The sequence below is a fragment of the Sciurus vulgaris genome (genome assembly GCF_902686455.1).
Source record: "Sciurus vulgaris genome assembly, chromosome: 4".
In the NCBI taxonomy this organism is placed as follows: domain Eukaryota; kingdom Metazoa; phylum Chordata; class Mammalia; order Rodentia; family Sciuridae; genus Sciurus; species Sciurus vulgaris.
The window spans coordinates 54,504,032-54,516,418 of NC_136464.1; the positions used below are offsets into that span (position 1 = coordinate 54,504,032).

Here is a 12,387-nt window from a genome sequence, read left to right on the forward strand (position 1 = left end):
GCTATTCTGGGTTTCTTATTCTTCCAGATGAATTTCATAATTGCTTGCTCTATTTCTGTAAGGTAAGTCATTGGGATTTTAATTGGAATTGCATTGAATTTGTATAGCACTTTAGGTAGTATGACCATTTTGACAATATTAATTCTTCCTATCCAAGAACATGGAAGATCTTTCCATCTTCTAAGGTGTTCTTTAATTTCTTTCTTTAGTGTTGTATAGTTCTCATTGTAGAGGGCTTTCACCTCTTTTGTGAGATTGATTCCCAAGTATTTTATTTTTTTCGAGGCTATTGTGAATGGGGTAGTTTTCCTAATTTCTCTTTCTGAAGATTCATCACTTATGTATAAAAATGCATTGGATTTATGAGCATTGATCTTGTAACCTGCTACTTTACTAAATTCACTTATGAGTTCTAAGAGTTTTCTGGTGGAATTTCCAGGTTCCTCTCAATATATAATCATGTCATCAGCGAACAGGGATAGTTTGAGTTCTTCTTTTCCAATTCATATCCCTTTAATTTCTTTGGTTTGTCTAATTGCTCTGGCCAGAGTCTCAAGAACGATGTCAAATAGAAGTGGTGAAAGAGGGCATCCCTGCCTTGTTCCAGTTTTTAGGGGGAATGCTTTCAGTTTTTCACCATTTAGAATGATATTAGCCATGGGCTTAGCATAAATGGCCTTTACAATGTTAAGGAATGTTCCCACAATCCCTATTTTTTCTAGTGTTTTGAGTGTGAAGGGGTGCTGTATTTTATCAAATGCTTTTTCTGCATCTATTGAAATAATCATGTGATTCTTGACTTTGTCTATTGATATGGTGAATTACATTTATTGATTTCCTGATGTTGAACCAACCTTGCATCCCTGGGATGAAACCCACTTGATCATGGTGCACTATCTTTTGAATATGTTTTTGTATGCGATTTGCTAAAATTTTGTTGAGAATTTTTGCGTCGATGTTCATTAAGGATATTGGTCTGAAATTTTCTTTCCTTGATGAGTCTCTGTCTGGTTTAGGTATCAGTGTGATATTGGCTTCATAGAATGAGTTTGGGAGGGTTCCCTCCTCTTCTATTTTATGGTTTAGGCATCAGTGTGATATTGGCTTCATAGAATGAGTTTGGGAGGGTACCCTCCTCTTCTATTTTATGGAATACTTTGAGAAGTATTGGAATGAGCTCTTCTTTAAAGGTTTTGTAGAACTCGGCTGAGAACCCATCTGGTCCTGGACTTTTCTTTGTTGGTAGGCTTTTGATGACTTCTTCTATTTCAGTACTTGAAATTGGTCTATTTAAATTGTGTATGTCCTCCTCATTCAGTTTAGGCAATTCAAATGTCTCTAGAAACCTGTTGATGTCCTCGAAATTTTCTATTTTGTTGGAATGTAGATTTTCAAAATAGCTTCTAATTATGTTTTGTATTTCAATCCTGTCTGTTGTGATATTTCCTTGTTCATTCCGAATTTTAGTGATTTGGGTTTTCTCTCGTCTTCTCCTTGTTAGTATGGCTAAAGGTTTATCAATTTTGTTTATTTTTTCGAAGAACCAACTATTTATTTTGTCAATTTTTTGTATTGTTTCTTTTGTTTCAATTTCATTGATTTCAGCTCTGAGTTTAACTATTTCCTGTCTTCTACTACTTTTGGTGCTGGTCTGTTCTTCTTTTTGTAGGGCTTTGAGCTGTAGTGTTAGGTCGTTTATTTGTTGAGTTTTACTTCTTTTATTAAATGCGCGCCATGAAATAAATTTCCCTCTAAGTACTGCTTTCATAGTGTCCCAGAGATTTTGATATGATGTTTCTTTGTTCTCATTTACCTCTAAGAATTTTTTAATTTCCTTCCTAATATCTTCTGTTATCCATTCATCATATAATAGCATATTGTTTAATCTCTAGATGTTGGAATAGTTTGTGTTTTATTCTTTCATTTATTTCTAACTTCAATCCATTATGATCTGATAGAATACATGCTAGTGTCTCTATCTTCTTGTATTTGCTAACATTAGCTTTGTGGCATAATATATGGTCTATTTTAGAGAAGGATCCATGTGCTGCTGAGAAGAAAGTGTATTCGCTCTTGGTTGGATGGTATATTCTATAAATGTCCATAAGTCTAAATTATTGATTGTGTTATTGAGATCTATGGTTTCTTTGTTCAATTTTTGTCTGGAAGATCTGTCCAGTGGTGAGAGAGGCGTGTTAAAATCACCTAGTATTATTGTGTTATGGTCTATTTGGTTTCTGAAATTGAGAAGGATTTGTTTGACATACATGGATGAGCCACTGTTTGGGGCATAGATGTTTATGATTGTTATATCTTGCTGATTTATGCTTCCCTTAAGCAGTATGAAATGACCTTTATCCCTTCTGACTAACTTTGGCTTGAAGTCCACATTGTCTGAAATGAGGATGGATACTCCAGCTTTTTTGCTGAGTCCATGTGCATGGTATGTTTTTCCCCATCCTTTCACCTTTAGTCTATGGGTATCTTTTTCTATGAGGCGAGTCTCTTGTAGGCAACATATTGTTGGATCTTTCTTTTTAATCCAATCTGCCAGTCTATGTCTTTTGATTGATGAATTCAGGCCATTAACGTTCAGGGTTATTATTGAGATTTGTTTGGTTTTCCGGTCATTTGGTTCATTTTTTAAATTTTATTTATTTATTTGTTTGACACAACTTGGTTCCTCCTTTATTTGACAATTCCTTTAGGATAATTCCTCCCTTTGCTGATTTGCTTCTTTGTTTTTCATCTCTTCCTCATGGAATATTTTGTTGAGAATGTTCTGTAATGCTGGCTTTCTTTTTGTAAATTCTTTTAGCTTTTGTTTATCATGGAAGGATTTTATTTCATCGTCAAATTTGAAGGTAAGTTTTGCTGGGTATAAGATTCTTGGTTGGCATCCATTTTCTTTCAGAGCTTGAAAAATGTTGTCCCAGGCCCTTCTAGCTTTTAGGGTCTGGATTGAAAAATCTGCTGATATCCGTATTGGTTTCCCCCTGAACGTAATTTGGTTCTTTTCTCTCACAGCCTTTAAAATTCTGTCTTTATTTTGTATGTTAGGCATTTTCATTATAATGTGCCTTGGTGTGGGTCTGTTGTAATTTTGTGTATTTGGAGTCCTATAAGCCTCTTGAACTTGATTTTCCATTTCATTCTTCAGATTTGGGAAATTTTCTGATAGTATTTCATTGAATAGATTGTTCCTTCCTTTGGTTTGTTTCTCTAACCCTTCCTCAATCTCAATAATTCTTAAATTTGGCCTTTTCATGATATCCCATAGTTCTTGTAGATTCTGTTCATGATTTCTTACCATCTTCTCTGTTTGGTCAACTTTTTTTCAAGGTTAAATATTTTGTCTTCAATGTCTGAGCTTCTGTCTTCCAGGTGTTCTATCCTACTGGATATGCTTTCTAAGGAGTTCTTAATTTGGTTTATTGTTTCCTTCATTTCAAGGATTTCTGTTTGGTTTTTTTTCATTATCTCTAACTCTTTATTGAAATGATCTTTTGCTTCCTGTATTTGCTCTTTTAACTGTCTATTGGTGTGATCATTCAATGCCTGCATTTGCTCTTTCATCTCATCATTCAGTGCGTGCATTTGCTCTTTCATCTCATCGTTTGCTTCCCTGATCATTTTAATTATGTACATTCTGAACTCCTTTTCTGTCATTTCTTCTGCCATGCTGTCATTGGGTTTTATTGATGTAATATCTAGATTTGTTTGCAGCATTTTCTTTCCTTGTTTTCTCATATTGTTCAGGTATCAGTGGACCGCTGAGATATTGTAGGTTTCCTCTATTGACTTACAATGTCCCTGAAGATTTCTATATATATCCCCTCTTAGCCTTCAGTAGGCTGAAGTCTTAGAGGAAGTTGATAATGCGGTGCTCCACAAGGAAGCTGCCTCTCTAGGAGTGGTGGCCTTCAGGTGGGGTATATTCCCTGCTAGTGGGCAGAGGTGCCTCCACTTGTTGACCAATGGTCATCCAAAGGGGAACTAGACTGTGGGCTGAGGCAAGGCCTGTTTGGGCCTGAGTCTCTGGTTTTACCGTCCTTGTGGGGAAACCTCACCCGGCAGGGAAGACTCACCTGGTGGGGAGGTCTCGTTGGTCAGTTCCCTCCTAGAGGTTCCCCTCAATTTACATCCCCGCCTGGGCTGGGCTGCCTTCCTCTGCAAAGTTCCCAGGGGCCCGGCCCTACCTCCTGGGCCTGGGAGCCTCACCCTTTGCAGATGAATCTCCTTAGGCTGCCCCTCCTCAGAGAATCTGCCCGCAGTCCTGGAACCTTCGCTGCTCCCCTAAGCATGTCTCTGTGCGGCTCTTCCACCAAGAAGCCTCCTAGATCCTGGGACCCTGCTCTGCACCTAATCGCCTGGCTATGTGGCCCCTCTTCTGAGCAGCCGCCTGGGGCCCCGTACAATCGCTCTGAGTCCCAGAGACCCGCCACACGCCTCTTCCTCCAGACAGCCACCCAGTATTCCGGTGCGGTCACTAGGAGTCCAAGCAACTCACTGCGTGCCTCCACCTCCCACCGACCACCCGTAGCCCGGGGCAATCAATCACTCCGAGTCAAAATGACCCTCCCTGTTCCTCCTCCTCCTCCAGGTAACACCCCCGGGTGTTCAGGAGTGGTCGCTCTGAGTGGCTCTGAATCCACGTGACCCACTGCACGCGTCCTCTGGGCAGCCGCCCGGAGCTCTAGTGTGGCCACCCGAGACCAGGCGACCCACCGCGCTCCTCCTCCAGGCAGCCCCCCTGTGTTCAGGAGCGGTCGCTTTAAGTCCAAACAACTCACCACTCGCCTTCTCCTCTGAGCAGCCGCCTGGAGCTCTAATGCAGTCACTGCGAGTCCAAACGCCCTGCCGCACTCCTCCTCCTCCTCCTCCTACTCCTCCGGGCAGGCCCCGGTGTTCAGAAGTGGTCTGAGTCCAAACAGCTCGCCACGCAGCTTCTCCTCTGGTAACCGCTTGCAGCTCCGCTATAGCCACTCCGAATCCAAGCGGCCATGCTCCTCCTCCTCCTCCTCAGGGCAGGCCCCGTGCTCTGAGTCCACACAGCTCTCCTCGCTGCTCCCCTGGGCAGCCACCAGAGCCCCAGTGGTTGCTCCAAGTCCCAGTGCTGCGCTGAGCGGCCTTCTCTACGATGCTCCCAGTTGTCCGAGTTCACTGCTCCAGCGGGGGGAGGGGCGTCTCACCGGCAGCTCTACTTCACAAAGTTCCCTGCGTTCCGGGACCACCGTCCCATCTGGGACGCCTCCCCAATGGGAGAGATTCACCTGGCTGCTTTGAGTTGGTCCCAGGTCTCTCAATATCTCCTCTTTTGAATCCTGAGTCCTGGAGCAACATGAAATGCAGCCACCCTCTAGGCCGCCATCTTGAAACCTCCAATCCAGTTTATAAATGGGCACACAAATTAAACATACTTCTCAAAAAGAAGAAATACAAATGGTCAGCAAAAATACATGAAGAAATGTTCATCATCATTAGCAATTAGGGAAATGCAAATCAAAACTATACTGAGATTTCATCTCACACCAGTCAGGATAGCAGTCAAGAATACAAATAATAAATGCTGGAGAGGATGCAGAGAAAAAGGAACACTTTTACACTGTTGATATGACTGTAAATTAAGTACGACTACTATGGAAATCAGTAATGGAGGCTCCAAAAGACTAGGCATGGAGCCATCATATCACTCCTTGGTATTTATCCAGAAAAATTAAAGCCATCATCCTACAATGATACATGCATACCCATGTTTGTAATAGCACTATTCTCAATAGCCAAACTGTGGAACCAGCCTAGGTGGTCATCAAGGGATATAAGGGATAAAGAAAATGTGGTATATGTAAACAATGGAATTTTATTCAGTCATTTAAAAAAAAAAAGGTAATTATGTCATTTGTAGGAAAAATGGATTGAACTAGAGACCATCATGTTAAGTGAAATAAACTCAGAAGGTTAAGGTAGATAGGGGTGGCTCTCCTTAAAAATCAAAGGGAAATCAGAGAAAAAGGACCAAGAAATGGGATGCTGGGAGGAGGGAGAGAAGAAGTGCTGGGGAGTGATATTGGCCAAGTTATATTGTTATATCGTATATATGTATGAATATGTAAAAAAAATATTGTTATATTGTATATATGCATGAATATGTAAAAAAATGAGTTATTTTCTATGGGGCTTTTCAGATATTTGAGAAAGAAACTAAAATGATTCATTTTGTTTATAAAGTATCAGGTTTTCAGACTAGTGATCATGTAGATAGTTATTTCTTCACATGACTAAAAGCAAACTCTAAGCTGAAAATGAAGCCAAAACACTAGGATTCAGTCGACAATTGTAAAGCCTAGATTCTCATAGTTTTGTTAATACACTCCAGACACCCCCCACCCCCCAACCCCCCGGGGGTGCTGGGGATCAAACCCAGGGCCTCTCTCCTGTCAGGCAAGGTGCTCTGTCACTCACCTACATCCCCAGCCCACACTCCTGGACTGTAAAGTCACTTAAAGAAAAAACACCACTGGGAGACCTGAGTGTCCCCAGAACCACTCTTCGGCCACAAGTAGATCTCAGGATCTTATGATCTAATACTGCTGAGTATAAACAGAATGTGCTGCAAACAGTGACCACAATGCACCAGCACTGGGATGGCTTCATCTAGGACCTTTGCCGTACTCGCAGATTTATGAATCTGAGAGCCAGGGAGGGAAGCTGGGCCTCAGGTCCCGAGTCCTGCCTAACACCACCTAGGGCAACACACGCTTGATTGTTGGGAAAGGTGACCCTGTCAAACCACCTGGGTCCTTTACACACCCTCCTGAATCTCCCGAGAGACCAGGTTTACAGAGACTGGCTTAGGGGTGTGGCTAGGACCTTGGCACCAGCTCTTGGGTGGAGAGTCTGGCCCTGAGATTCACAAGCGCGGCTCCCGAGGGCTGCTCCTGCTCCTGCAGGCATCTCCCAGCTCCCCAGCGGTGGCATCCACTTTAAGTGTTCTCTCTCTCTCCGGCCATCCCTCAGACAGGCCCTCCCACTGCCTCACCTTTGCCCTCTAATTGCCCTGATCTCATCCCGGCTCCATAGCTGTGTTTAAAGTCCACCTCTGGGGAACACAGATTGAGTGTGCCCGATAATCCCGTTCCTGTCCTGCCTCACATCCGGCCCCGGGGGCTGAGTACCTGGGACTTCCTGGGACACCGGCTGGGGTCTGAGGACAGGGCTCCGTACCTACCTGTCTGCAAGATGAAGCTAGCCACCAGCTTCTTGGTGTTGTGGCTCGGCCTGGGAGGGGGCCTGGCTCAGAGCGACCCCAGCCCCAAAGCAGAGGAGTCCTACTCTGACTGGGGCCTGCGGCACCTCCGGGGCAGCTTCGAATCCGTCAACAGCTACTTTGATTCCTTCCTGGAGCTGCTGGGAGGGAAGAACGGAGTCTGTCAATACAGGTGCCGATACGGTGAGTGGGCGGTTTCGCTTCTGGTAAAAACCTGTCAGGGGGATCCATCAGCAGCCCCCACGGGCCACAATCTGTCACACACTCTGTCTCATGTAACCTACCTCTTAGGTGGTGCGGCCAGGTTGAGCAAACAAAAATACTGGACACCCAGAGAAATCCGAAATTCAAATAAACAACTAACTTGTTAGGACAAGTATGTCCAATGAAATATTTGGGATCTACTTATCCTGAGAAATTATCCGTGGTTTATGGGGAACTCGCATTTCACTGAGCTTCCTGTGTTTTATCAGTGAAGCTTTCCCAGGGTCGGTTTGACTTGGCTTGTTGGGAGGCAGAGGAAAGGTCGCAGGGAGTGGGGAGAAAAGAGCTGAGGGTCTCTGAGGGGTTCTTAGGGAAGAAAATCCAAGCTGCACCTTGGGTGGAAATTCTGCCAGGGAGTGATTCCTGTTCCGTGACTCTGAAAGCCTGGGAAAGATTCTGCCTTCCCCTACTGCTGTTCACCCCTTCCTCTGGGCTCTGCCAGCTGGGGATGGGCATCAATTTGCTCAACTCTCCGGAAGCAGGGGTCCCTGCACTGCTGCCCCAGTCAGCCATGGTAGCAGGGGTTGGGGACAGCCTGCTGCTCCTCAGTCCATACACCAGAGGCAGAATCGTGAGCCAGTGGGAGCACCTACCCCTTTCTCATCTGAGTTGCAAAGAGGGTGAATGAAAAGCCAGGGTGCATATCAAGCTTCCCAAGAGAAGCCCCTGGGGCCGGTTCCCCCTTCACTCTGTTCAGAAGTCAGTTAAGGGAAACAGAATGCAGAGCCCTGGGTCTCACCCAGGTGACATGGTATGATTTCCCTAGTGGATGAAAATGTTTTTAAACATGGTGTGGGGGATTGAACCCAGGCCTTTCGCTTGCTAAACACAGCTCTACCACTGAGCTGTACTCTCAGCCTGAGAATGCTTTCGGAGTGTACAGTCTCATTAGTTTGATGGTTTCATTTATCCAGTGTTCCCTCATGGGATTCGAGTTGAAAATGGCAAGCCAATAATTTAGCCTAGCAGCAAAACACACTTGAGAAATATTCTCTCCAAACATTCAACGGATAAAACTCGGCTTTCCAGAAACAAACAAAAAGCTACACACTTGGATTCACCACTAGCAGGAGAGATAGCTTCTGTACACACTTAAAAGAGACTGAGAGATAATGGTTAGCCATAGCTTCAGAACCCAGAGTTCTGTAGTAGAGACGTTTTAACCATATAGGGACACAACTGAAAAATGAACACTGCATTTCAGTGAAAACTTCACAGGCTAGCAGCCTGGTCTGCACATGCACCCACCTGGACCCTGAGTCACAAACTCATCCAAGGTGGGTTGAAGAAATGCAGAAGCCAGGTGGCAGGTTTGTTTAGACCAGCCCAGTTTGTATTGATGAGCAGGAAAGGGTTAACTCACTTCAGGGGTTTGAATCAACACAGGTGTTTTCACTAATATCTGTGCTAGCAAAGAGCTAACAGCATCCCCACCTCCCTTTAGGATATCTAGAACCAAACCCTCTTCTTCTCTAGCAAAATGGTATCAAAGATTTTATCACATTTTGGTTGCAGAGTCTGTAGCCTGCCTAGGCCCAGGTCAGCAGCAAGTGGTGGGGGATGGGAACAGTCAACAGAGAGAGAACAGGAAGGCAAATAACTGCGCTCTCTCTGTGCAAAACAGAACCCGCTCAAGGAGGGGCCTGAAAGCCACTTAGGAAAACAGGGGTGTAAGCCTTGTTACCTTTGGAACCCGGGGGGAGCCGAGAACCGGGAGATTGCCCAAACAGGACAAAACATCTCCTCAAGCTGATTGTGAATCAAGCAATCTATCAAACAGAAATCACTGTGTCCCAGTTCCCTTCTGGTTTGCTTTGTGACATACCCCGTGCACAAGGCTTCTCACTTTGAAGCAGTAATTCTCAAGCTCTTGGTTGCCTCCACACGTCCCACACCTCAGCCCCTGGCTTATTTAAACAGTTGCTGGCTCCACCCGCTCACATTTCTGATGGGTGGGTGTGGTCAGATAATTCGCGTTTCTAAGGATTTGCAGATGGTCCTGATGCCACAGGTCCTGGGTCCACACTGCAAAAAAATCTGCTTTCATAACCAAGTTCACCAGAAGGAGCATTTTAGCAACAGTGTACCACAAAAAAAAAAAAAAAAAAAAAAAAAGGTTACATTCGATAGGTGCTTATTTTGTGAAGCATAGGTTCTCTACCAGGCTTCACATTAGAATCAGCGGGGGAGGGTTTTTTTTTTTTCAATCAAAACATTATTACATTTTTTTATTTAATAAACATATAAGTCACACAAATTAAGTACAACAGGAAGAGGCCCTCCCAAATTAATGGCTTCTGGAAAATATATTTTCTTTCATGGAATACAAAATGTTTAAGGGAAAAGTAAATGCCAATTAAAATTCTGACTCGTGTCACCTAAAAACAGGGTCTTAGTAGAAACCTTTTTCTAGTGGGAGAAGATGTGTTAGATACTAAGACCACGTGATTTTAAGTTTTACATGGTAGGGTGGTGAGCACCCATGTCCAGTTAGGGCTGGAGTTTTAGAATGTGTATTAATTTCAAAGGAAGATTCTGTTCCAAATTACTGAAAATTTTCAGTGTTGGTACGGTTTTCCTCCAACTCTTATCATTCATTTGGCTGACCTAGCACATCTGCTCCTCACAGCCTCGCATCAGACTCAGATTCCAGATAATCCACTTGCCTACTTCTAATATGCCTCAGTCCACCAACATTTCCAGACACATTTCTGTTCCTTCCTCCCTGATTCAAGTTACTCTATCTTGTCATTCACCATTCTTTCCCTGAATATTCCCCCCTTTCTCTCCTGCAATTAAAGGTGAAAATGGCTAAGTTAACTAAAATTTCATCCCTGGCTGGCACAAAACCTGACACAGGTGTTCCTGTTCAGCAGGGATCTGCAGCACCACGCGCAGCAGCCAGCCTCCTGTCTCTCCTAGGGCCTGGAGTGCTCTGGTGGATCTTCTACCAGCTTAATTTGTGGTCTAGATCGTGGAGTGCTTCTTTTCCTTTCCACTGGATAACTCATGTTCTTACACGACCCGAGTCCAAGGACAGCTGTGTCACAGAAGCTGAGAGCTGTGATGTCACTCTTAGGCAACTTCCTGACAGTGGGGGCTGAGGACTGAGCTGAGGCTGAGAACAAACACTCTTCGGACATCTCTTGTAGATATTTTCAGAGGTCCTAGTCCAGCGAAGCCTGGCTCCGATCCTCGGGGCTCAAGGTGAGGCTGAACATCATGGCAGGAGAGTGTGGCAGTGGGAAGCAGCTCACATTACAATCAGGAAGTAGAGAGCAGCTGGGGAGTTTTTTAAAGTCCTGACACCAACCATTTAAATCAGAACTTCTGTGGGCTGAACCCAGACATCAGCATTTTAACTGGTGGTTAGTTGCCCAGGTGACTACCGAGTACAGACAAGGTAAAGGAGCACTACCCCAAGATGTCACTCTCAGACAATTTCAGCCCCTACTTTAAATCATTCTGGCTGGCAGAGGTGGGTTTGTATCCTGGCAGCCCGGTTGCAGCTTGTCCAGACAGCTTTCCACACTTCATATAGTTAAAGCAATTCATTTTTCATGTCAACACAAAAATTGTGCTTAAAGGATTGGGCTATAAATATGATGAGATTCAGTAACTACACAGCTGGTATTAAGGGAGCTATTGCCAGGAGACAAAATCTCCTTGAGAATCATTTTTGGAAATACACATTTCTTTTCTCATACCAGAGATTCTGATTCTGTGGGTCTGTGGTATGACCCTGTAGCCCCTCTTTTTTGGGGGGTGTTGGTGTTTGGGATGGAACCCAGCACCTCACACAGGCTAGGCATGTAGTCTACCACTGAGCTACCCCTAACCTCATGGAGCTGCACTTGTAACAGTGGTCCTTGAATCAAACTTTGAGAAATCCTAATAATAAACAATCTATAAGTTTGAAATTTGGGGGCAAAATCCCATTGCTTGTTACCTTGGGTGAGTTGCCTGACTCTGTTAACCTCAGTTGCTCATATGTATTAAAAGAACATTGAGAGTATCACCTATCTCACATGGTTATTGTGAGAATTAAAGGCAATATGTAAGGAATTAGTGGTATGTATGGAGAATGGTAGGTATCCAAAACATTTTATAAATGTCACCACAAAGACAATAGCGAACAGGTTCACTGCAGTCAGGTTCTTCCCCAAGTCCCAGTGGCTGGACAGCATCCTCTCAGCTTCTGGAAGAGGTATCTAAGTGTTCTCTGCTCTACAAAGTTCTCTGGAGAAGGGTCTTTGGAGTAGAGTCTCTGTGCCTTGTAAATACTGTCTGCACTGTCCCACTTTTGAAAAAGAACCTTGAGATGAATTCTTCTTGGATTTAGTTCTAAGGGGAAAAAAAATCTTTAAAGTATCTTAAAGTATCAATCTTTAAAAAAAATTTAGTTGACAAATAATAATAGTGTCTACTTATGAAATACAATATGATGTTTCCAATTTCCATTCTATTTGATCTATTTCTATTTCTTTTAGCTTGTAATCAAGCTAATTAACATAACCCATCACCTCTCCAACTTATTTTTTATGGTGAGAGTATTAGCAATCTGTTCTTTTCACAATTTTGAGATATGCAGTACATTGTCATTAGCCATGGTCATCCAGCAGTATCATAGATCACTAAAAGATCCCTCCTGTGTAACGGGAACTTGTACTCTTTTATCAACATCTCCTTTTTTCTCCATTCCTCCCCCTCTCCCCATTCCTGCAACCTCTGGTCATCTCCTTTCTACTCTGCTTCTTGAGATCAATTTTTTTTTAGGTTTCATATATAAGTAAGATCATATAGTATTTATCTTTCTAGCTTATTCAATGTAATGTCCTCCAGTTTAATATATGTTG

At 43.5% G+C, this 12,387-nt stretch overlaps 1 protein-coding gene across 3 annotated transcripts in view; it reads left to right on the forward strand.

Moving 5' to 3' along the window:
* Positions 1–7,092: 7,092 nt before the first annotated feature.
* PLA2G12B (phospholipase A2 group XIIB) overlaps positions 7,093–12,387 on the forward strand; it is a 29,333-nt gene continuing 24,038 nt past the window's right edge. For all 3 annotated transcript variants that reach the window (XM_079137133.1, XM_079137134.1, XM_079137135.1), the window contains exon 1: positions 7,093–7,450. In XM_079137133.1, coding sequence (XP_078993259.1) covers positions 7,240–7,450 — 211 coding nt within the window. In that variant the 5' untranslated portion in view covers positions 7,093–7,239. The remainder of the gene's footprint in view (positions 7,451–12,387) is intronic.